The following is a 25,036-nucleotide window of genomic DNA, read 5'->3' on the forward strand; positions in this document are numbered from 1 at the left end:
CAACCCTGTTGTATTTTAGTGTTAATGAACTGTGAACAGTGGTTGTTTCTTGGCAACTGCAGTTTTCACAAGAGTGAGATTAAATAGCTTCTTATATTCTGTGTTTGGAAAAGGAAGCAGGAAGTATGTTCAGTTTGAATCCAGTTGAGCAGGTATATAATTTTGTATTGTTTTTCTTTAGACAATGAAAAACTGTTCTGTTAAAGAGAATGTATCCAAGGAAATAGAAAAAGCAGCAGCAGCACTAGGTCTACTGTTACTTGTGTGGTTTTCAAAGAATTCCTTTTCTGGACCTATTTCAGCATTTATAACAGGCTCTATTAGTGTAGTTTAACTTTAATGAGGCCCTAATCTTTTTGAAAATATAACAAAATTTTATCAATGCTCTTCTGCAAAAATGTACATACATGCCCTGGCTGGTGTGGCTCAGTGGATTGAGTGCTGGCCTGTGAACCAAAGGGTTGCAGGTTTGATTCCCAGTTAGGGCCCATGCCTGAATTGTGGGCCAGGTCCCCATTGGGAGGCACATGAGAGGCAAACACACATTTATGTTACTCTTCCTCTTCCTCCCTTCCCCTCTCTAAAAATAAACAAAATCTTTTAAAGAAATGTGCATACACAATTGTGTATATAATTTCAGGGGATTCATTAACTCCCTAGGAGTAGAAACACCTAAACTACATGCTAAGGTCATCCAGTGAATTTGTTGAATTTAATCTTTATTGGTTCCAGTAATTTCTGACAGGAAAAACAAACAAAAAAAAAGTAAACCACTTTGAGTTATATTTATGTTGCTTACACTATGGTTTTCATTCCAGAACCAGCTATACTCTAAAAGATTGGAGCAAAAGAATTTTTCCAGCCACAAGGTTCTTCTCTAAAATGTCCAATAATTAAACAGGTAAAAGTGTGACTATCTGGTAATACATGTTGATTACAGTAATTATCCGTTATAGTAATATGTTAAAGTTTTAACTTTCAAAAATGTTAAATGAGTACTAACTCTTCACAAACAGCAGCTGAGATTTCCCTGGGGTAATGAGACAGGGTACCAGGGGCATTCCAGAAGCAACAGAATATACAAAACAAGGATTTTCAAACAATTTTATTCAAAGTTTGTTTTCTTTTTGGATGAGAGAAAATTACTTTCACATTAAACAGGTGGATCACAGAGTAAAATGCAAAAAGACCCTTTTTTTAAAAAAAGAGACTTCAAAGAAATGCCCTGCTTACTCATTCTTTGTCGCATGCCCAAGGGACACCCACTCAAGCATTTCACATTCCTGACCTTAGTGGTTCTTTGGAGATAACAGTTAAACAGTAAATAGGAAATAATTAAAATGGTAATTTGACTTTCTGTAACATTGTAAGGTAATTAGCACAAGGCAAAGGAGTTAGTATAAAACAGGCCTACGCTGATTTTCCAGAGACTGAGAATTAACTACATTTCGGTGCCAGCGGAGTGTTTACATGTGGAATCGCCAAAGTGTGGAGAAGACAAGGTGTTCCTTGTACTATGACACCAAAGCAACCAAAGTGAAATCATTTGTGTAACACCCAGCATCAAGTAAAACAAAACGTATTTGTTAAGCACAAATAACCTACCAACAAAACACCAGAGAACAAATTTCTTGGAAACAAAGAGGTGTGCTACAGAATTAGCACTAAGCGGGGTTTGAAGAATAGACCTTAAAGAATGCATCTACTACCTTGTGGTTGAAAAATGGACCTGGTGTGGCGTTTATGTGACGAATTACACATTGCAAGATTTACTCCGTGGTAAATTTGTGCGAAGATGTCATTTTAACACATTCGTGAATCTCCAGACCTCATGAAAAATTTTAAATGTCAATTAAAGCCATTTTGCTTTTATTAACATTTGACCTCGCACTTAAGCTGGGCAAGTAGTGAAAGAGATCTTCTGGAATGCTCATAAAATATGGTTGCGCCTTTCTTCCTCCGCTGGCCAACTGGATCCTAGCGTTAGAAAAGTGAACCAAGCTGGAAGGAAAGGCAGCCAGGGCGGGATTACCTGGCCTGAGCAGGCCGGAAAACAGGAAGCGAACGAACTTTCTGGACCACCTGCTCTGGTATCCGCGAACGCCAAATCCCACGTTCTCAATGCCCCGCCACCAGACAATGTGAGAAAAACAGGTTCATTCCACTGTTTGCTGCACAAAAAGGAAACCCAACTTTACCGGGTGTCAGACCCCGCAACAAACAGTCCCCAAAAATCCAACATCTGAACGCCGCCAGGGGCCCCGCCCCCGCCCCCCACGCCGGAAGCTGGCTCGCTCCCTCCTTAGAGGTCACTGAAATGAGGGGCTTCCGCGAGGAAGTCCCGCCCACCTCCTTAGGCGAGCCTAACTCCAGGCTTCCTAGACTATGCCTGCTCATCCCCATTTTTTTTCATAGCAATGAGAACCTCCTCATATGGTCTCCTTCCTTATTCTCCGCTTGAAAACTGTGCGTGATTTCAAGCCCTGAAACCGTTTCCGCTGATGCAGGCTCCTAAAAGGCAGTCCTGTGGCATGACGTCTATTTAAGCGCCAATGGAGGAAGGACCCTCTTCTGCTTGCATCCGTTTTAGTCTCCGCCCCTCACGCTGAGCGCGGCTTGCTAAAAGAGGCACGTGTACTACTGAATGGAGCTGGTCGCTGGTTGCTACGAACAGGTCCTTTTTGGGTTCGCTGTGCACCGGGAGCGCAAGGCAAGCGGCGGCCACGAGGTAAGAGCCGATTCTTGGGACCGCCGGAGGTGCGGACGGGGGAAGGTCAGGCCTAGTCCCTGCACGGCTAGGGTAAACATAAAACCAGAAGTGAATACACCCTGTGATTTCTTAGAGATTAATTGACAGATCAAATTCATGAAACTTAAGTATAAGTTAGCTCTTTAATGCATAGAGCAGGCAGCCCTGACTGGTGTGGCTCAATGGATTGAGTGCTGGTCTGTGAACCAGAGTATCCGTCGATTCCCACTCAGGGCACATTCCTAGGTTGTTGGCCAGGTCCCCAGGAGGGGGCGCGCCGGAGGCAACCACACATTGATGTTTCCATCTCTTTTTCCCTTCTCCTCTAAAAATAAATAAAATTAAACAAAAACATGGAGTAGGCAATTCATGAAACGAGATAATGCCTGTCATGACTACGGGCACGTTTATGACTACGGTGCACAAAGGAAGATGGCATTTCTGTGAAGGAGCAAATGAGTTGTAGGTTATGTATTTAAGTGTTGCTCCCATAAATTGACTGCCAGTTTAGATGTTTGCTCTTTCACTGAGTTTCTGTCCTGGAGTTTTACAAAATATTAGAGATGGTTCAAGATGACACCAGCTCATTATTGGATCCTTACTGTGGGGCCATTAAGGCAACGAAGGTGGAAAGAAGCCAAGGGTGTGGATCCTGTGCTAGGTATCTTCCAGGCATAAGGGGGCGAGGACTGGAAGACAAATGCATGGAGAGAAATTACAACAAAATATAAGTATTTTATGAGATGTATGAGTAAAAAAGTAAATTGCCTATAGTCAAACAGCATATTCTCAGGACTAAAAATAGGATGGTTCAGGACTATTTTTTTTTTTTAACCTTAGCAATCCTAGGTATCTCCTAGAAACCTGTTTCATGAGGTTCTTTCTTTTTTTTTTTTTTTAAGCAAAGCAATCTTTTTTCTTTTAAGATTTACTTTTAGAGAGAGGGGAAGGGAGGGAGAAAGGAAGAGCTGGAGACAGACATCAATGTGTGGTTGCCTCTCATACCCTCTACTGGGGGCCCTTTGGTTTGCAGGCTGGCACTGAATCCACTGAGCCACACCAGCCAGGGCACATTGAGTGTTTCTTAATGGAGAAATCAAGGCATCAGTCTTGAATTAACCAGAAAATTAGTGGCGTATGTTTTGATTATTTGCTTTTGTTTATTTTCTTCTCTGTTTATTAATCTGTCTTTGGTTGAAAGGTGATATGTTTTAAATATTTGAAGATGATGCTACTAATTGTGTTTCCTTAATAATAATGTTGTTTGTCACGTTCCAGATACATGTAGACTCACATCAGTCCTCTGAGGCAGATACAGTTATACTCATGTTAGAGATGAGGAACCTGACATTTGTTGCACGTGGGTCACCGGCCAGCAGTGACCACGGAACGCTGTGGATGGCTCGACGATAAACACGCGAGAAAAAACACCACATGCACAGAGACAGACTAGTTTCTGTGGGGAAGTAGGGACAGAATGGCCACCCCCCCTAGTGGGGGAGCGCGCTGATTTACTGTCCATACCTGCTTTTATTGGGCTCATTTTGCATAATAATTCAGGTAAAGTACAGTACTCATTAGGGGAAGTAAGGAACTATAGAAAACAAAGAACTCTGCCTGTCTATTGAGTTGGGGGTCAAAGAGCTGTAAGACTGAGGAACAAAATAACTTCCTCCTAAGACCCTTCTCATTCAACTGAGAGCATTCTAAACAAAGAAGGTTTCACAGTAATTTACATATTCTTTCTTAGGCCTGATCACCCCGGGAAATCCGCACTTCTCAGTACCGAGCTGTACCACCCTGTCATTGTTTTAGGCTTAGGTGGAGCAAGGGAACTAGGTAACCAAGAGATAAGGAGATTTTCTCCCAGACGCTGAGAACTCAGGCTATGTCAAAGCCGAGGAGCGAGGGTCCATCACCCCCTTTTGCTGCAGCCCCCCCAAGTCCTTCTTTTGGGGGGCCTCCCAAAAGTGATCGTGCCTGGCTTAGGTCGTTCCCCCCGTGGGGAATCTTACCCGTCTTTGGCTAACCGACCAAGCTTTTGGGGGTTCAGTTATGAATAAAGCAGGAAGCAGCATTCCTGCCAGGAAGATAAGCTTTTGTCTCCTTGCTGGCTCACGGTTCCAAGGGCGTTCCCTTAGCTTTAGCTAGGCGGGGGTTTCAGCCTCTGATACCAGTCAGGGCGGTTCCCAACAGACATTGAGATATGTCAAGTGACCTACTCATGGCCATAAGCTAAAATTTGGTAGACCTGGGACTCAAATCCCCGGTGTCTCTGACACTTGAAGCTCTTAACCATTAACCAGTACTGCTTCTACACCTGGACAGACAGTAGCCCACATAACCAACATTCCTTCTGTAATATTCACTTAGGGCCATAGTAGCCCCCCAAGGAATGTTGTGTCTTTACTGAAAAGAGGTTCCCTGGGTTTTTATTGACAGAAGCACTATCTCTTGCTGTAGTTACTTAAGAATTAATTTACAATAACACATTATAAGTATGTTCAAAGAAATCAGGTGGGTGTTTTCTTCTTTGGTTTGTTTGTTTTACTAATACTTTTTGATGCATGTCCTTCAAATTGAGAGGTGTGTGTGCATCCGTTCTTTGCACTCAACCAGTCACACTTCTCCAATATGAAAGTTACATATCAGTGAATGTAGAATTCTTGAAACTTCATCATTAGCCAATCTCTTGGACTTATGTTGGTATAATGGATACGTACTACTAATCCTGTTTATTTTCCTTTATAGGACTTGTCATTATAGTTATCTGTTCCTTGTTTGTTTTAATCTACATATCACAGGATAGTTTTTTCTTCGTTTGTAAGATCCACTGATAGTTTTCATGGCACGTGAAACCATTTATCTGTTTCTGGAGAACTATGACATGGTTGTGATATTCATTATGTGGTTTACTCTTCAGCAGAAATGGACTCCTGTGGCTGACTTCACTCACCATGCCCACACGGCCTGCTTGTCAGCGGTAGCTATAAATAGTCGTTTTGTAGTCACTGGGAGCAAAGATGAAACAATTCATATTTATGATATGAAAAAGAAGGTAGACCATGGAGCTCTGGTGCATCACAATGGTAAGAAATTATATCCTTTCGGATAATAATGTTGAGGTATCACTACTTTATAATTTGACTTCAGTTGCACAGTTCAGTAACCAGATTCTGTGCTAGGAAATACAAAAATGAGAAAAACATATTGTTCTTTGTTCTTAAGGTGTTCACAATTTGTATTGGAAGACAAGGGAAACACTTAACTCGGTCTGGAGGGAAAGGGGAGGAAATGAATATTCACTGAAAACTTTCTTAAAATGACATCTGAATTACCTTGAAAGAGAAATACTAGCCCTGGGTGGTATGGCTCAATGGATTGAGTGCTGGCCAGCAAACTGAAGAGTCATCTGTTCGATTTCCACTCAGGACATGTGCCTAGGTTGTGGGCCAGGTTCCTGGTAGGAGATACATGAGAGGCAACTGCACAGTGATGTTTTTCTGCCTCTCATTTTCCCTCCCTTCCCCTCTCTTCTAAAAGTAAGTAAAATCTTTAAAATCGGAAAAGAAATAGCATCTGTTAGCCAAGTGAAGTTTGCGAAGAGGGAGAGGGCATTCCAGGGAGAGCAGGTAGCATGAGGAGTACAAGCAGCAACATCATGTTGACAGCTGCCTTTACTGAAGGAGTATCATGTACCAGTAGTGCCAAAAAGGTACACTTGTATTTTCAGTTTATGGAAGAGAAACCGTAGTTCAACGATATTACATGACTTGCCCCAGGTTAAAAACAATGGAACTGGAACTGTAAGCAGGTCAGTGTTACGAGAAGGGTAAAATGAAGGTTGAGGTGGCTGGAGAAGTAGATGGGGCCAGATCCTGGTGGTCCTTGAGAGAAGGAGATTAGGGATTGAATGGGAAGGAGAGAGTGGTCAAGGTTTGAGGAGTGTGCTGGCAGTTAAGATATGAAAGAGATGCTGACTAACAACAAGCAAAAGGACTGATGAGAGCCGCCCAGTTGAATTTGGAGGCTGTGGATTTGGTAACATCGGTTTGCAGTAAGCTATAGACATTCTACAGAGCAAGGAAGGTTAATTTGGTTTGTGTGGAGGGATTGAATTAGAGGGGAATTAGAATTTTGGTGAAAGAATAGGTTTTTGGCCTACAGAAAAATGGGTTGTTAAGGTCTGTAGATCTCTGAAATAAGCAAGCAGGTGGAGTATGATTAATGGTAGTCATGAAAGCGCTGGCAAGATGTGAGGTTGGGTCAGAAACCTTAGAGTTCAAGAGTTCTGATGTGGAACAGCTCTGGATGGTAACAGTATCTGTGTCGTGGGTGTGAGGGACTAAAATACAGAGGAGGCAAAGGTCACTAGAGTTGAGGAAGCCAAGAAATAGTGATTCTCAAGTCAGTAGTGATTCTCCACACAGATGGTACATTGTCCAGTATAGTGGCAGGATCAAGAAATAGACTGAACAGTAGTTTTGTCTTTTTTCCTCAGTATTGAAAATTATATGTTACTTTCATTGCATTTTCCCAGGAGACAAAGATTGAGGGGTTTAACATGTATCTGAGAAGAGGGAAAATTGGAAAGGAAGAACTTAAGTTAGTAGGAGCAATTAGATATGTACTTAGTTTAGGGAATCTCAGCCATGGAAGTTGTTTGCCTGCAATTAAAGGTGGGTAAGACAGGTACTTGTTTTTCCTATCCTGTCTTCATATATTTCAAAAGTTCCACCTCAAGCATTGGTGTCTAGCAGTAAATTAGAAGTGATCAATTCTGTCATATTAGATGGTCCTTTACTGTTTTGAAAAGTATCTTGTTTTTGTTTGTTTGTTTGTTTGTTTGTTTGTTTTGACAGAAGCTAGGCTTTGAGTCATTGCAACAAACATTTCTTTTCCTGTGTCTTCCAATCCCAGTTTGTATGAGAAAGCGCCTCTCTTTCTAAGGCTTGGAAGAAATAATTGAAACAAAACTAGTCTGTCCAAACCCATTGATACAGGTGTTCAACAGTAAGAAAAGGACTTACAGTAAGAGTTTGGATGGGGGAATGAATGAAGTAGGGCCCTTGATTTACTTCATTCCTCATATAAATTCTGGTTTTCCATCAGTTGTCTAGATAAGCTCTTTCCTAGGGAGCAGATGGAGCCATGGGCAGGAATGGAAGATATGGGAAAGGAAAATATCCAGGGTAAGAAATAGGATAGTAGGGAAACAGGAAAACATGAGCAAAGATAGCTAAAGCCTCCCACTTTGAAGGAAAGCTGGTATGTTAGCCCATATAGTCTTAGTACAGGAATCAGGGGCTGGTACAGACTCATCAAAGCTCTTTAGCTCTTTCAATATAAAGGGCAAATGTCTTTACAGGGTTGACGAGGAGGTGTGCAGATGAACATTAGTAAACCCAGGGGTCCACAGTCTTATTCCATAAATGACAAAATTGTCATTTTGTAAATGTATTGTAAATACATATTTAGGTTTTGTGGCCATATGGTCTCTGCTAGGATTTATTCACATCTGCCATTGTATTGTCAAAGCAGCCACGGGTGTCTTGTAACTGAATGAGTAAGGCTGTGTTCAGATAAAAGTGCACTTACAAAAACAGTGCACCAGCCAGATTCGGCCTGCAAGCAGTGTTTTGCTGCAGGGCAGTGAAGCTGGCTGACACCTTCAAAGGCCAGGGAATTTTCCTTGAGGGTAAATGTATAATGGCATGGACTGCTTTTAGGAGCTAGAGGAATGCTGGGTTCTTCCCAACTCACCTCCCTTCAGCCTTTTAATACTTGAACTATGAGAAGGAGAGAGGGCATAGTGGAAAAGTTGAACATGTTAAGTTCTTAGGATGGTAGATGAGAATTGTGTAGAAGTTGAATTAAAAATAGCTCTGGGCTCTGGCCTAAAGGCTCAGTTGGTTGGAACATTGTCCCATGCACCAAAAGGTTGCAGATTTGATTCCAAGTCAGGTCATGTGCAGGAGGCAACCAATCAGTATTTCTCTCACATTGATGTCTCTCTCTCACCCTTCTTGGCTCTAAAATCAATAAACATACTGTTGGTGAGGATTAAAAAAAAAACCCATCTCTGGAATGTGGGTGATTGGGTAGCTAACTGTTTAGAATGTATGGCTGTACATTTCAGTTTGTTATCCCAGGTGAGCTGTTAGCTGGTTAGTTTTGTTTGACTTTTCAGTCTTACCAGCTCTCTCCTATTTATGTGATTATGGGAATGTAGAGCAAGAAAATAAACTGGTCAGGTCAAATATATATCTAAAACTAGAGAAACTGCTGAAAATCCATGAATAGGCTTAAAACTATATTAAAAGGTTATTTTTTCCACCTAAGTTTTAAGGTTCAATTCAGTAATACTTACATTTGATGTTTTAGTTATCACAGCATCTCATTCAAACCAGAAATGGTATTTGCGTTCAGAATAATAATTTTGAATATTAATTTTGCCTGTTTTGTTTTTCCACAGGCACAATAACTTGCCTGAAATTCCATGGCAACAGGCACTTAATTAGTGGGGCGGAAGATGGGCTCATTTGTGTCTGGGATGCAAAGAAATGGGAGTGCCTGAAGTCGATTAAGGCGCACAAGTGAGTCTTGCCCTTTCTCGTTGGCAGTCTCCAGGTGCTAGTCAATTTGGGGGCTAATTGTTGATTTCCTTTTAGGGGGCATGTGACCTTTCTTTCTATTCACCCATCTGGCAAGTTGGCTCTGTCTGTGGGTACAGATAAGACATTAAGGTAAGTCATAATGCTCAATAGCATCTTTACTTCAGTTGTGATTTTTCTTCTTCGAGTACAGCAGGAACCCACTATAATACTATGATACAAGGAAAGGTCAAAAGCTAGGGAACCTTTTTGTAATGGTAGGAAAAAAATGACAAGCTTTGTATGGAAACATACACAATAGTTTTCAGTCATTGTGAACTGTAAAGTGTTTTATGATGTGAAACCTTTTGAAAATACATTAAATGTATTAAAGGGAAGTGGGAATACCCCTTTAACAAGTTAATCTTGAGAATCAATATTTTAGCTGCTGCTCTAGGAGAGACAGCAGTTCTTCTGAATAGCCACATATTTAGTAAATTGACATTTGAGTGAGTATGCTAACCTTAAAGCCTCGTAAAAGTTCGTGACTGTGCCATAAGTGAGCTTCTTGTTTTATAGAACATGGAATCTTGTGGAAGGAAGATCAGCATTCATAAAAAATATAAAACAAAGTGAGTATTTTTGTTTGGAATGTGTTTTACGACAATTTGGTAGAATATGAATATACACACACATGCCTGCATGCACACATTTATTTGCCTGCATGATGGTGGTACATCTGAAGGCAAATGCTTTGGGTTACTTTCTTCTTTCGTGTTAGATTGGAATTCTTATGGCTGTACCACTGACTAGCCCTATAATCTTAAGTGATTCTTTGAACCCAGTTTATTGTCTGAAATTGAACTTGCAAAATATGTATTATGTTTGTTGTTGAGTATTCAGTTAGGATAATAGATGTGAAAGTGTGAAGTATAAATATTTGCTATTTTTAGTATTCTGATTATTTTTTATTTATGAAGTGAAAGATTTTGTTTAACTTACAGATGCTCACATAGTGGAATGGTCCCCAAAAGGAGAGAAATATATAGTTGTCATACTAAATAAAATAGATGTCTATCGTCTTGACACAGCATCTGTTACTGGCACTATCACAAATGAAAAGAGAGTGTCTTCTGTTACATTTCTTTCTGTAAGTGATCAGAAATGAGTGATGTAAATTTAGTGTGTATATGATGGTAGGAATTGTTTGACATTCTGGATTACTCATTCTTTTTCTGTCTCTCAGGAGTCTGTCCTTGCAGTGGGTGGAGATGAAGAAGTTGTAAGGTTTTTTGATACTGATTCATTAATGTGTCTCTGTGAATTTAAAGCTCATGAAAACAGGTATTTTTTGTATGTTTGTTTTACCAGTTCATTATGTATATGGGTACAGTCTCAAATGTCATGTGCAGTAGTTAGACACAGCAGGCTATATGTTTTTATGAACAGTTGGCAGAGATAGACACCCACATATATATGATGTCTGGAGTCTAAGTGAACGATGAAAAGACCTTGACCTTAGTAAGTGCAAAAGTGGCCAAGTTGTCGTCAAGACTAGTCATGTGCACAAAATACAGTTTCAATAATTTCATCAGTCTTGGGGCCTGAAGTGAACCGTATTTGAATGGGGGAAAAATAAAACAGTCTTCAGCTTTGCTTCTGACCACTCTTGCCTTTTACTTTATTCTCGTTGTCTGCTTCTCCCTCCTTTATTACCACATTTGCTTTTCCTCCAGAAGAAGTACAGGACATTATAGACTTCTGTTTTGTGCCAATCTCTGCTACCTCTTACTGCTCACTGTGTTTCTAGGGGTGCACCCTAAGTCTCACTACATAGTTAAGTGATTTTGCCAAGATGACCCCACTGTTAGCCAACAGAGCTGGGATTCAGATCCAGTTCTGTCTAAGTTTGCCCCTGCTTTTTCCACTATAATTTTGAAAAAGGTGAAAATGTAAAGAGTTATACTTGAATGTGTTTTATTTGCGTGCTGCATGTCTTAAGTAAATTTTAGTTATTTTCTAAACAAGTTAGGTTTTAAGAAATCTCTGTAAACACTCATAATACTGCAATCACTGTACAGACCTAGTTAACATTATTAGGGAAGGGGGAGTGGGACCTCAGAGATAAAAAAGCACCTGTTCTTAAAAAAGAAGAGAGAACTTTAGGCACACTATAGCTCTGAGGGGGAAAGTGCTGGGTGCACTTCAGGAACAGAAGACTTGTGTTAATAGATTAAAGTGAGTCAAATGGTGCACTGCCTTATAGGCTGTAGTGAAAAGTTTTGGTTTTATATTAAATGCCTTTGTAGATTCTATTGTGTTAATTTCTTACTATGGAAAAATTTAAAGGCAGATAAATCAGTTTAAGGAAGCAGCCCCTGTAGACCCACCATCCAGCTTCAGCAGTGGTCAATTTATGGCCAGTCTTGCTTCTTAAATATTCCTAGTCACTTCCTCCTTTCCTGTGTTATTCCGATGCAAAGCCTAGCTTTGTAGAATTTTAAGCCTGGGAGTAACATGTTTTGATTAACATTTAAAAAATTGTTTGGGGGCAAAAATGGAAGCAGAGAGACCAATTATACTGCTTCATAATTCAGAACAAAAATGATAGTAGCTTAGACTAGGGTCAGTGGCATTGGAATGAGAGGAATTAATGTATCAGAGGAAGCCTTGATTCACCTTTTTGTCTTTTCTTTCCATACTCAACTTGTATTTTCTTGAGGTGAGGGACTTTGTTTTAAGTACCTTTATTTCCTTTGTGATACCCTGATTATAATATCATCATCATCATTTTTTCAACTTTTTTAAAAGATATAAGTAATAGTTTTATCTTAGAATTTAGACCCTGAAAAATGACACACTGACTCATGGGAAGTGAAGCGCAGTTACTGAAAAACGAAGAGCCTGTGTGCATAGAAGCTTATTACAATATAGTGCTATTTGACAGGGAGATCATTTATGGTGTTAATGTTTCTATTATAGGGTAAAAGACATGTTCAGTTTTGGAATTCCAGAGCATCATGTTATTGTTACAGCATCAAGTGATGGTTTCATCAAAATGTGGAAGCTTAAACAGGACAAGGTCAGTGTCTTAGCACAGTATCAGTACACTGTAATGCAGTCTTACTGTCAGTATTGCCTTGAGTCAAGTGAGATGGAATTCTTTAAGGGTCATAGTCAGAGATCTTGAAACAAGCTCTTTAAAAGTCTTTCAGGTGTGATTGATATTCATGATTTTAAGGTTAGGATTCCACAGAGCTGACTTGGGTTGGCATTGGTGAATCTGAGCTGGCAGGATCCGAGAACTCCTGTTTTTTTTTTCAGAGAGGTTCTACTTTCTTCTTTTTTGTATATTGATGTTCTCTGTATGTTTTGTTAGGTAAAATACTGCCATTACTTAAAAAAAGAAAAATTGGAAATTCCTGATTAACTGTGGAACCAACACTGGTTTTGAACCAGATAATTGGAATATTAAATTCCCTTTGATAGTGTCCCTCTCCTAGACAGTCTTGTTTATCCTGTGAATATGGTGTGTTAAGTGCTTACTTTGTTAACACCTAGAAATGAATACGACACGGTCCCTTTCCCTAGTGAATTTACAGTTTCTGAGTAGTCAGAAATTGGCTCTGTGAAGGACATAGCCAAATCAATCAGAAATCAAGATAATAGATTTCTTCTAAACAGCATATCTTATTCTAAAGAAAATACAGTGTTTTAAGTTAAGGAGTTGATTATAGAAAAAAGAAAATTATTTAAAATTCCCCTATGTTGTTACAAATTTTTCTTGCTTGTTTTAGGAAGTTCCCCCATCTTTACTTTGTGAAGTGAACACTAACGCCAGGCTGACATGTCTTGGAGTGTGGCTAGATAGTGTGACAGACCCGAAAGAAAGCCTTCCTCCAGCTGCAGAGCCTTCTCTAGGTAAATGAAATTGGTTGTTTTAAAAAATTGAATAATCTGTTACCTCTTGAATTATTGAAGTGGAGACCCAGATAACTTCACTTTATATTGTCAGCTTGTGATTCTTTTTCAATGGGGAGAAAAAATCTTATATACACTGTCTTGTGTTTTAGTAAGTAAAGAAGAAGAGTCCAAAAGCAGCACAAAGGAATCTGGCGATGTTGTGCTAGAAGAAGAAAGGCAGTCGAAACCTAGCATGAAGAAATGGGGTTTAACTGGTGTCAGTAAGAAGCCAACAAAAGGAAGTGGCCTGGTGTCACCCAAGAAGAAGAAAATGGTAGACACATTGGAAAAGAAGAGAAAAAGGAAGAAAATACGAATAACTCAGTGAATTCAAATTTCTCTTAAGAAAAAAAACCTTTTAAATGGAATCATTCTTTTTAAATGTACCTATTTTTTTCTGCCAAGTAAAAGCTAGGAATTTCCTCTTTTGGGAAAAAATGTATAGTTAAAAAAAATCACTAAGTCACTTTTGGTTTTTGTTTTTTTGTTTTTAAACAGTAGCAAAACTTTTTAGTAGGCGATATATATCATGATATATATTATGTTAGTGTGTAATAGAATTTTTACTTTTGTGTAAAGCAAATAAAGGTCTTTCTCAAAATAATGTAATACAAAGTAATACAAAAATCAAAAAAATCTTGAACACAGTCTTTACCAGAGGTAAGTAAGAGAGTTTAAGGTCATGGAAAATGGCATTTCTTTTTTTGTCCATTTCAAGCCATTAAAAAATGCATGTAGCTAATCTAACAGGTAGTTTTAAAATCAGCCTGTTGGTTATACTGTCGTCATTTCTTGCCTTCTTTCCTCATAGATTACTGGATGTTTTGAAAAGATGATTTGATCTAGAGGATTTATAGGTTTTACTTAGGTGGGTCCATGTTTCATCCCTCCTGATTGGGCAAAATCAAATATCTGACAGTTGGACACTGGAAATGCCACTCTCTTCAGAGGAGGGACTCATTTAGGAAATGAACCAAATCGTGTGCTGATGTTCCATTGCACCTCTTTGTTAACTTATTTCAGGCCTGTAAACAAGGATGAAGGTAGGTTTGTGTTTTGTTTTGTTTTTGAGACTATTTTCTTAAGAGTAGTTCTGGGGTTATAAAATTGAGAAGAAGATACAGAGACTTTCCAGTGCCCCTGTAGCCCCTGCCATTATCAGCATCACTCATAAGAATAGCAAGAATAGCACGTTTTTTACTGAGGATGAACCTACATGGACACATCATCAAGTTTAACTTTGGGAATCACTTTTTTTAAAAAATCCTCACCAGAGGACACCCTCTTAATTGCTTTTAGAAAGAGGAAGGGCGAGAGGGAAATACTGATGCGAGAGAGAAGCATCGATTGGTTGCCTCCTGTCTGATCTGACCAGAGGTCATCCAGACCCAGGCTGAGGATCAAAACTGCAACTTAGGCATGTGCCCCAACTGGGAATTGACCTGCAACCTTTTGGTTATGGTACCACACTCCAGCCAACTGAGCTGCACCAACCAGGGCACGGGATCACTTTTGGTGTATATTCTATAGATTTGGACTAATATTTAATGACATTTGCTGAGTGTTTTCACTGCCCTAAAACAGCTGTTTTGCTCATTCATTTCTTTTCCACATCTGACAATCATTGATCTTTTTCTGTCTCCATAGTTTTGCCTTTTCCATAATGTGATATAGTTAGAATCATACAGTATTGTAGCCTTTTTTGATTGGTCTCTTCCATTTAGTGATACGCATTTGAGTTTCCTTCATATCTTTTTTATTGCTCGATAGCTCATTTCTTTTTTATTTAAAAAAAAATTCTTTTTGAAGATTGTATTTCTTTTTAGAGAGAGGGGAGGGTGGGAAAAAGAGAGGGAAAGAATCATTGATCTGTTGCCTCTAACATGCCCCCAAACAGGGACCTAGCCTGCAACCCAGGCATGTGCCCTGATTGGGAGTCAAACCAGCAGCCTTTTGTTTTGCAAGATGATGCTCAGTTCACAGAGCCATACCAGCCATGGCAGATCATTTCTTTTTGGTGTCTTATATACTTATATATTGTCTACTGTCTTAAATAAGCACCACAGTTTACTGTTCACCTGCTGGACAACATCTTGCTTCCAAGTTTTGGCAGTTAGAATAAAGTTGCTATATTCACATACTGGTTTTTAGGCGGACATGTTTTCAACTTACTTGGATAAATAGGAACATAACACGATCACTGGACTGTATGGTAAGAGTATGTTTAGTTTTTGTAACAAACTACCAAACTGTCTTCCAAAGTGGCTATATCATTTTCCCACCAGCAAAGCAAAAGTGGCTGCTGTTCCACATCCTCACTGGTGTTAGGTGTTGACAGTGTTCAGGATTTTGGCCAATCTAGTAGGTGTGTGGCATTGGTATCTCTTTGTTTTAATTTGCATTTCCCCAATAACATGATTTGGCACATCTTTTCATATGCTTACTTGCCATCTGTGTATCTTTGGTGAGATGTCTAGAGGTCTTTGGCCCATTTTTCAATCTGATTGTTTTCCCACTGAGTTTTAAAAGTTAATTGTATATTTAGGGTAATGATCCTTTATCAGATGTGTCTTGCAAATATCTTCTCCCCATCTGTGGCTTGTCTTCTCATAGTACTATCTTGTAGAGCAGAAGTTTTTAAGGAACTCTAGCTTATCAGTTATTTTTATCATAGATCATATCAAAAAACCCTACACCCAAGGTCATCTAGGTTTTTTCCTGTGTTACCCTTAGAGGAGTTTCATAGTTTTACATTTTACATTGAGATCTACAATTCATTCTGAGTTAATTTTTGTGAAAGGCTTTTGTGTATAGATTTTCTTCGCATGTTTTTGGCATCATTTGTCAGATTCTTTGCTTCATAGTGTTGCTTTTGTCAAAGGTCAGTGAGCTCTGTTTGTGGTGATCTGTTTATGGACTCTGTTCAGCTCCATTGATCTATTTGTCTATTCTTCTGCCATTGCTACACTACCGTGATTATTACAGCTTTATTGTAAGTTTTAATGTCAGGTAGCATCAGTTCTCCAACTTTGTTCTTCAATATTGTTTGCTATTTGGGGTCTTTTGCCCCTCCCTGTAAACTTGACAATCAGATTGTCGATATTACATAAAATAACTTGGGATTGCATTGAATCTGTAGATCAATTTGTTAAGAACTGAGATCTTTTAAAAAAATTTTAAAAGTATTTTAATACGAACTAACATCCTGACAATATTGAGTTCTCCTATCCAGGAATGTGGAATGTGAGTATCTCCATTTATTTAGTTCTTTGATTTCATTCATCAGAGTTTTGTAGATTTCCTCATATAGGTCTTAACAAATTTTGTTAGATACCTATTTTATTTTGGGGTTTGCTCATATAAATGGTATTGTGTTTATAATTTCAAATTCCACTTGTTAATTATTGGTATATAGGAAAGCAGTTGCTTTTGTGTTTTAACCTTGTATCCTGCAACCTTGCTGCAATTACTTAATGCTAGGGCACAGTTGGCAAATACAAGGCCCACAGGCCCAATCTGGCCCTCGACTTTGTTTTATCCGGCCCAGCAACAGTTAAAAGCTCACTTAACTGTTAGGGAGTAGTTACATTTATACAGTCCTAAAATTACATTCAGCCCTTTGAAAGCAACCAGGAGACTGATGTGGCCCCGGGTGAAGATGAGTTTTGACACCCCTGTGAACTAGGGTTTTTGTGTTGTTTTTTTTTTTCCAAATTCTTTCAATCATGTCATCTGTGAACAAAGACAATGTTGTCTTTCCCAATCTGTATGTATACCTTTTATTTCCTATTAGCAAGGACTCTAAAAGGAATAGTGGGTTTGGTTCTTCTTAAAAGTCAGCCTTTTATTTTGAGATAATTGTAAATTCATATGCAGTTATAAGAAGTCATATATAGAAATATGTACCCTTTATGCAGTTCCCTGCAATGGTAACATCTTGGAAATTAAAGTAAAATATATCTGGTATATAGAAGTGACACAAGCAAGATGCAGAACATTCCTGTCACCACAGGGATGCCTCATGTTGCCTTTCATAGCTGCTTCCCTCCTGTAGCTTTATAGCTACACCCACCTCCTTAACTCTTGGCAATTGCTTATCTGTTCTTCATGTCTAATTTTGATGAAATTATAATAAATGGATTATACATTTGTAGGGCATGATTTTTTCCACTCAGCATTACTGGGAAATTGATTCAGGTTGTTGCATAGTCTACATTATGATGTGGTTATACTGCAGTTACATTACATGTTAACTATCTGTTGAAGGACATCTAGTTGTTGCCAGTTTTTTAGAAATTATGACCAAGGCCCCTATAAATATTCCTGTGTAGGTTTGGGAGAGCTTATCACTGCTGGGAGCTCTGCATCTCAGTGGGGTCACCACTGACATTGTGGTAGAGAGGGGACTTGTTATCAGCCAGTGGGGATGAAAGAGCAAGCTCTGTACTTGGTCTTTTTTTGACATCACCCAGCTGGAGGGTTGGATACCTTACTGCCTCCTGAGGGTGAAAGGTGAGGCTCCAATTAGCCCTTTGCTGGGTTGGGGTGGGGCCACAGTTTTGGTTTTTTTCCTATGGTGTTTGGCTGGAGTAGAGTGGTTGTTACTTGAAAATTTTACGTCCTGCAAGGCTGCCCCTTTTGTGCTGCTTTGGCTAGAAAGAGCTGGATTTTGTTGAGGCTGTCCATTTCCCCTTGCATTGTTGGCGTTTCTGGGCTGCCAGTTTCTTCAGCTCTGAAACAGTTTAGGGAATTTACTACCATGGTGTTCCTGTGCTTCTGAGGTCCTTAGTTGCTTTGCCTTCTCTCCATCTTTCTGAATTTTATATTATGTGATCTATATATGATATCCATGGTTTCTGAGTGTCCTCAGGAAAAATAGGGGAAATTATGTCTACCCTATCTTCCCAGAAATGGACATTCCCTGAATAGAGTTGTTAGATTGAAAATTGATACAAATATTATCCCTTATGCCATTCACTCTAGAATAATGACGTGAGATCAGCTTACTATAAAGAACTTGATGAAGCTTCCATATATTTGATTCCAGTGTCTAGAAAATGCATATTACAACAATTTAATATAATGCATATGATAACATTCCCATCAGCTGTTAATTATTGGTGGAAGCATTTAACTGAAATGATGAAACTGTCATTTTAGCCTCTTCAACTCATTTTCATTAATCTTAGGGTAAGACCTTAAATACTTAGATTTTATATTGTATGTTTGTGTTCTTAAAAAGTGTAGAGTCTTGAAGTCTTTTCAAAATATCTTACTGTTCCTTTTGCATGACATCATTGGACATGATTGCTTATGAATAATTGTAGTTTATTTAGCTTATCTCATCTGAAGTGAAGATGATTGATAGGAGGATATAACTAGAACAGGGACTGTTAGCTCCTAGAGTGTTTTCAGTAAGCCTAGGAAAGGGAGTTGGGAGACCTGTGTTTCAGACCTGATGCCGTCACCAGACTGTCTATACAACCATGAGCCCTCTACCTTTTCTGACCTTGGAGTTTGCTATTATCCCGGCATATCAGCCTGTTCCCATTTGTACTTCCCGTCACCACCCATAAATTTGTCATTTGATTTGACAAATTTGAAACTGGTAGATGTCAGTGGCAGTGCAGCATCATCTCTCTTTAGGTTGACATTCATCTGTCAACCCATGTTATTAAAATACCTACTCCCATAGAGTGTAGGTACTGTCATATTTAAGCTAAATGGCTGGAGTTAGCTTGCTTCTTGATTTACAAAGTTAAACTTCAGAATGTCATTTATTTTGTCAATGGCTGACCTTTTAAAAATTTGACAGTTGCAAAATAGATTAAGATTTGGGGATATTATGGGTGGAGTTTTGTTTTCTTTCATTTAGAAAACATTTCCTTTGAGAACTGGGGAGTTGCTTTGTAATTATTATTCTCATGTCTAATCTCTGATACAGGAGAAGAGATACAGGGAGAGCTGCCTAGTAATTAAGGGCCAGGGCTCTGAAACTAGGTAGCCTGGGTTCAAACCTTGGCTCTTCTACCTACTTCTGTGTGCCTCAGTTTTCCTGTCTGTGTGGGGTGACAATCTTTCCCTGCCTCAGAATCATTATGAAAATCAAATGTGTCAATATGTTTAAATCCTTTGGAATAGTGCTTAGCATACTGTCAATACTCAGTAAAGGTCCACTGTTACTACCATTATCATCTGAGCAGTAGGAACATTTTTTGTCATTTGGACAACAGATGTTAACAGATGTCTCCTACCTTGATGTCTGAGATTTCAAAGTGGGCAAGGGTGGCAGAAGAAATAAAAAGGTGAGATCTCTGAGTTTGGTACGGTTATAAGAGGTGAGTCTGACTTTGAGAGGAAATATATAACTTCTGAGTTTTTAGGTATGTAAACTGGAATCTGTGGTGTCAAAATTTTTGTAGCAATCCAGGATGGTAACATCTACAGAATTTAATTGCAGTTTGGAGCCTCAGCCTCTTTCCTGGTGCAGAGAAAAATTAGTTGGACCTTCCATCTGATTCCAGTTTCCTTAGATCCTTTGGGTCCAGGTTTCCAGAATTTTGGTGCTGTCAGCCACCATTATACCCAGGGTGGCAAAGTTGTGCTAGAAATCAGGTGCTAGTAATAAAAGAATGTGAGAGTGGTCTAAAAATAGGAAGGGGTTCTAGGCTCAGTGAGGCTGTTAAAGCCTAAAGAACAGGTCTTCATTCCACTTCTTATTCCACCAGCCTTGATTCCAAACATTAGAGAAAGGAAAGATGGGGAGGAAGTAAGCAGGGAGGCAGGGGACATTAAGAGAAGAGAAATGATCTTTTTTAATACTTATTTCCTGCCCTTTTCTCACACACTGCGACTTGTAGCTTTTGGTTTGTGAAAAACGTCAGCACCTCTGCAGAGCTTTAAAGAATAAGTAAAAGGGAGTTATTGATCAGAATCAGGCTGCCAGGGTTGACAGAGGCTTTGAAGTTCACTGCTGTAGCCCTTTTTATTTTTTTTAGCTTTTTATTTTGGAATAATTTTCAGTTTACAGATAATTTGCAAACATCAGTCCCCACAGACCCCTCACGCAGCCGCCTCCATTGTTAACATCTTACGTAATCATGGTGCATTCACCAAAACTAAGAAATGAACATTGCTGCAATACTGTTAACTAAACTACAGCCTTCGCATTTCAACAGTTACTACCCCCTTGTCCTTTCTCTGTTCCAGGATCCAGTCCAGGATATGACATTGCATTTGGTTGTCTTCTTTCTTTGGACTCCTTCAATATGTAATACTTTTCTAGTCTCATTTTTCATGAACATGACAGTTTTCCTCTTTAAATTGTGGTTAAGTATATAGAACAAAATTGGCCATGTAAACCATTTTTAAGTGTAAAGTTAAGTGTAAAGCATTAGTTATCAATCATCAATATTTCCATCACCCAGAGAGAAATTCTATGCCCAGTCAACAATAACTCCCCATTCACTTCTCCCCTCAACCCCTCATAACTTCTAGTTTACTTTATTTCTATGGCTTTGCTTATTTGGAGCATTTCATATAAATGGAACTATACAATCATGTCTTTTTGTATATAGCTTATTTCACTCAATATCTTCAAGATTCACTCAGGTTGCAGCATGTGTCAGAATTTCATTCCTTTTTATGGCTAAATATTATTCTGTTGTATGTATATAGCACATCTTGTTTATCCATTTATCTGTTGATGGACATGGGTTTTCCCCTCTGGGCTATTGTGAATAATGAACATTGGCATACAAGTCTCTGTGCCCCTGTTCCAAATTCTGGGTGTGGGATTGCTGGGTCATGTAGTAATTGTATCTAACTTTTTGAGGAATTGCCAAACTTTTCCACAGTGGTAACAGTATTTTACATTTCCATTTGCAAGGAGCAAGGATTTTAATTTCTCTGCATCATCACAAGCACTTGTTCTTAAATCCATCCTAATAGGTATGAAGTAATATATCACTGTGCTTTTGATTTGCATCTTTATAGTAACTAATGATGTTAAGCATCTTTTACATGCTTACTGGTTATATGTATATCATCTTTGGAGAAATGTCTGTATAAGTCCTTTGTCCATATTTTAACTAGGTCGTTTGCCTTTTGTTGTTGAGTTGTAGTTCTTTCAGATATTAAAGTCTTACCAGACATCATTTGAAAATTTTCCCTTTCACATGTTTTCTTTTTTAATTTTTATTTATTTTTAGAGACAGGGGAAGGGAGGGAGAAAGAGAAGGACAGAAACATCAATGTGTGGTTGCCTCCCATGTGGCCCCCACTGGGGACCTGGCCTGCAACTCAGGCATGTGCACCCACTGGGAATCGAACTGGCAACCGTTTGGTTCACAGCCCATGTTCAACCCATTGAGCCAGACCAGACAGGGCTCCCATCACATGTTTTTAATGTAACTCATTTAAACTGTTTTGATTCCTTTTGGCACTTTCTTATGATAGGCCCATTGCAATTGCCTTCCCCTCATGCATTCAGCTGTGTGGCTCATGGTTGGTCTAATGAAACCTGTTCTTTTACATATCACCTACCTCAAGCCACCATAATGTGCAAAGCCCAGTCACCAAGTGTATTTGTTTCTATCTTCTCATTTGAATGCTTTTACTAGGAATTCTATTTTGCTCCTGAATGAGAATGTCAGTGGTCTAATTAGGAGGCTCAGATTGTACCGTCTAACTTGGGCTACAACAAAGGCAGCAGGGTTTTTTATGCGGCATTGAAAAAAAATAGTTGGAATGCACATTTGCTTTTGAGAATATTTGATTCTATTAAAGATCACTGCATTTGTAAACCAGAGGAAAGCTTTTAAGATAAAAGTATAAGTTAGTAAATGGTTTGTTAAACGTAGGCAGAATTTACAGAATGGGTTAAGATAAGTATTTATAGTAAATAGAACATGTGTTATAGACAGAAAGGAATCGAAGGTCTGAGATGCCTACTATTCATAGGTCATAAACATACACAAGACAGCTGAGCACTAAATATTCCCAAAACATGAATTGCACCATCAGCATAAAAGGGTTGTCAGGTTGAGAACTGAAGTTTTGTTCAACAACTGAGACATTTTTTCTGTGAACAACTTGGTTGAGAACCAAATTGGGGGGAAGATGTTTGAGAAGCAAGATTTGATTACATGATTATGCAATAAAACACACTGCCTTTCTGCAGGCCAACAGGCAAAGTGCCACTATTGACCAAGCTTACTTGTGCCTACCTCCCTTTGCTGAGCAAGCGGGTGTCATGGCGTGGGTGCTGGTGGAGGTTCCCTCTGCAGCTCTCCTTGTTCAAACCTTTGGTCTTCAGTACTGTCAGGAGGAAGGCTAATGTGGACAGGAGTGAGCAGGCATGAGTATTATGTGACGCAGGATTAGGTAGCACAGTTCTACCTGGCTCAGACCCTCTCCTATGGCGATTATTTATCCCACTTCTTTCCCTTGCTTCTCCCATTGTTTTAAGTTTAAAGGTGTGATTCAAGCATTTTAATTCTCATCTGTGAGCCCTTCTGTGACCTCTGGTAGATCTTGCCTGTTAGTGTCCTTAGAAGCCATTGGATTTCCCACATGCTAATAGTTCATACTAAAATATGTAATTCATCTTGAAAGAAGGTTCATTTTGTTTCCTTCTTTCTCCTAGGAATGTATAGTTTGCATATAGTTTAAACCATCTTAGGTATTGAATTATCTACTTTGATATACATTTTCATTACAAACTCCTCAATATTTAGTAAAGCCATCTATGCCACTCATGCCACCTATATCTTCCCTCTCCGTTTGTTTATTCAGTAGCCATCTATGTGCTCACCACATGCCAGGCACTACCCCAGATTCTGGAGGCTGAAAGGAAAAACATGGTTGACCACTGCCCAGAGGACAAAAGCTTCAGTAAATAGCTTATTGCATGCATTAATGGCCTGGGATGGTCTGGGCAGCTTGGCGACTTTAGGAAAAGACGAGATTGCATTTTTGGACAAGGATAAAAAGGCATTTTTGGCAGAGGGAACAGGGTACTATTTTGCTTCCACTTAAGAAAGACTCTTAGCTGCAAAAAACAAAACTATGGCTATCCAGAGGAGGTAGATTTTTGACAAGAACACAGGTGTTTGACAGAAGCTAGGGCAGGAAGAGAACCAGAACCCAGAAAGGGGCAGGACGTAGCCATGGCAACCTCTCCCTCTTCTTTGTCTCCAAAACTCTGCATGTTGTCTTCATTATTCTCTCTGCAGACCAGGCTCTCTCTTCTCACTCTACATCTACTCATCTATTTAGCTACTCACCCATTATGGGCTGGGCACTGTTCTAAGTGCTGCATAAAAATCTTCCCTCTCAGGGAACTTGCATGCTAGAGTAGGGGCTAGAGTAGGGAGATGACTATACATTTAGTAAGTTACATAGCATATTAGGAGGTAAGTGACATGGAGAAGCATAAGCTGTAGAGGTAAATGCAAATGAGTTGCAGTTGTATGAGTTGCCATCATACATAGATGATTCAGGAAGGCCTGGTTGAGGTAATATTTGAATAAAGACTTAAAGGGCCTGAGGGACTAGGCATCTGGGCAGAGGGTTCCTGGAAGATGAAGCAGCACATGTGAGTGCTCAGTTCTGGGAGGTGGGAGCAAGGAGGCTGAAGCAGCATGAGCAAAGGGCAGAGGAGCAGCAGCTGAAGGCAAGGAGGTGGGTGTGTAGGGCTTTGCAGTCCCTAGAGGAGACAAGGGAGCCCCACTGGAGGGTTTTGGCTGAAGAGTGACACCGTTGGGCTTGTAAAAGGACTGTACTGGTCACTGTATTGAGAAGAGACTAAAGGAGTTAGGGCAGCTCTGCCATGTACTAACCTTATACCAGTCAACCTTCCTTAACTTCCTCAATGTGTAAAATCCGGAGATGATAATATTCTCTGTTGACAGGGTTGGTATAAAGATTAAATGAGTTCATCTACGTAAAGCACTTAGAACAGCGTCTGGCATATAATAAGCACACTCTGTTTTTGCTCATATTACAGCTCTAATGTGAAGACCTAGAAGCATGTGTCATAGAGTATAGAAAAAAACTAGGCATTTTTTCATAATCTCACTAATTTCTTGGAGAAGCATTTATTGAATGGGTGATACTCTTTAAACAAAGCTATAAAACACTCCTAAAAACCTAGAAATTGAAAATGGAACTAATTTCCTCACACACACACTTGGTCATACCTATAGGGAACCCATCTGCTTGGCAATGGCAAATGTAGCCCACCCCTGTCGGAAAACTGGCAGGTGTGAGACGGCACACAGGAGCCAGATGCACAGATTGGCTACCCAGACCCACAGATCAGCTTTCCTGTGGGAAACCAGGCCTGCATTGTACCTAGGCTGCTTTGAGGCTTGCTTTTGCTAAAACTCCCTCACCCTGAACTGAAGCAGCAAATGTTTACTGCATATCTTCAAAGTAACTTCCTGAAGTCTATGCTAATCCTCTCAAGGACAGTGTAACCAGAGCAATCACTCTTATCATTCCCTTGCACTTGGAACAGTTTTTTCTTTGTTAATCTGTAAGAAGTAATCAGTAACATCCTTTCCGTTGTTATCTGTAAAAAGTAGTCACCTCTAAAGCAAACCTGAGCATAATGAATGAGAACCTTCTTTGATGTATGCTGTTAGAAAACAATAAAAGCCTGTCCAGGCAAGGGTTGAGGCACTCTCTCACTCAGAGAGTGGCCATGCCGTCCCTTTTTCTCCACAGG

General features: G+C 39.5%; 1 protein-coding gene across 2 annotated transcripts; it reads left to right on the forward strand.

The window, feature by feature from the left end:
- The first annotated feature begins 2,572 nt into the window (after nucleotides 1–2,572).
- Nucleotides 2,573–14,070, forward strand: PAK1IP1 (PAK1 interacting protein 1). 2 transcript variants are annotated; one of them, XM_045841652.1, is made up of 10 exons: nucleotides 2,573–2,728; nucleotides 5,673–5,838; nucleotides 9,225–9,345; nucleotides 9,421–9,495; nucleotides 9,922–9,974; nucleotides 10,347–10,492; nucleotides 10,589–10,686; nucleotides 12,325–12,424; nucleotides 13,140–13,263; nucleotides 13,416–14,070. In XM_045841652.1, the coding sequence occupies exons 1-10, from the start codon at nucleotides 2,645–2,647 to the stop codon at nucleotides 13,631–13,633; spliced, it is 1,185 nt and encodes a 394-aa protein (XP_045697608.1). In that variant the 5' UTR covers nucleotides 2,573–2,644; the 3' UTR covers nucleotides 13,634–14,070. The 2 variants fall into 2 exon arrangements, with proteins under 2 accessions (XP_045697608.1, XP_045697609.1); XM_045841653.1 differs by having other exon boundaries at nucleotides 5,676–5,838.
- The last annotated feature ends 10,966 nt before the right edge of the window (nucleotides 14,071–25,036 follow it).

The sequence above is a fragment of the Phyllostomus hastatus genome, unplaced genomic scaffold, assembly GCF_019186645.2.
Source record: "Phyllostomus hastatus isolate PE091 unplaced genomic scaffold, TTU_PhHast_1.1 phas_contig_37, whole genome shotgun sequence".
Classification (NCBI taxonomy): Eukaryota; Metazoa; Chordata; class Mammalia; order Chiroptera; family Phyllostomidae; genus Phyllostomus; species Phyllostomus hastatus.

Excerpts from the sequence above, each read along its gene's own strand:
- PAK1IP1 (XM_045841652.1), top strand. The coding sequence starts at position 2,645 with ATGGAGCTGGTCGCTGGTTGCTACGAACAGGTCCTTTTTGGGTTCGCT. Across the intron at positions 10,493-10,588 it reads CTTCTGTTACATTTCTTTCT|GAGTCTGTCCTTGCAGTGGG; the intron begins GTAAGTGATCAG and ends TCTGTCTCTCAG. Across the intron at positions 10,687-12,324 it reads TTTAAAGCTCATGAAAACAG|GGTAAAAGACATGTTCAGTT; the intron begins GTATTTTTTGTA and ends TTTCTATTATAG.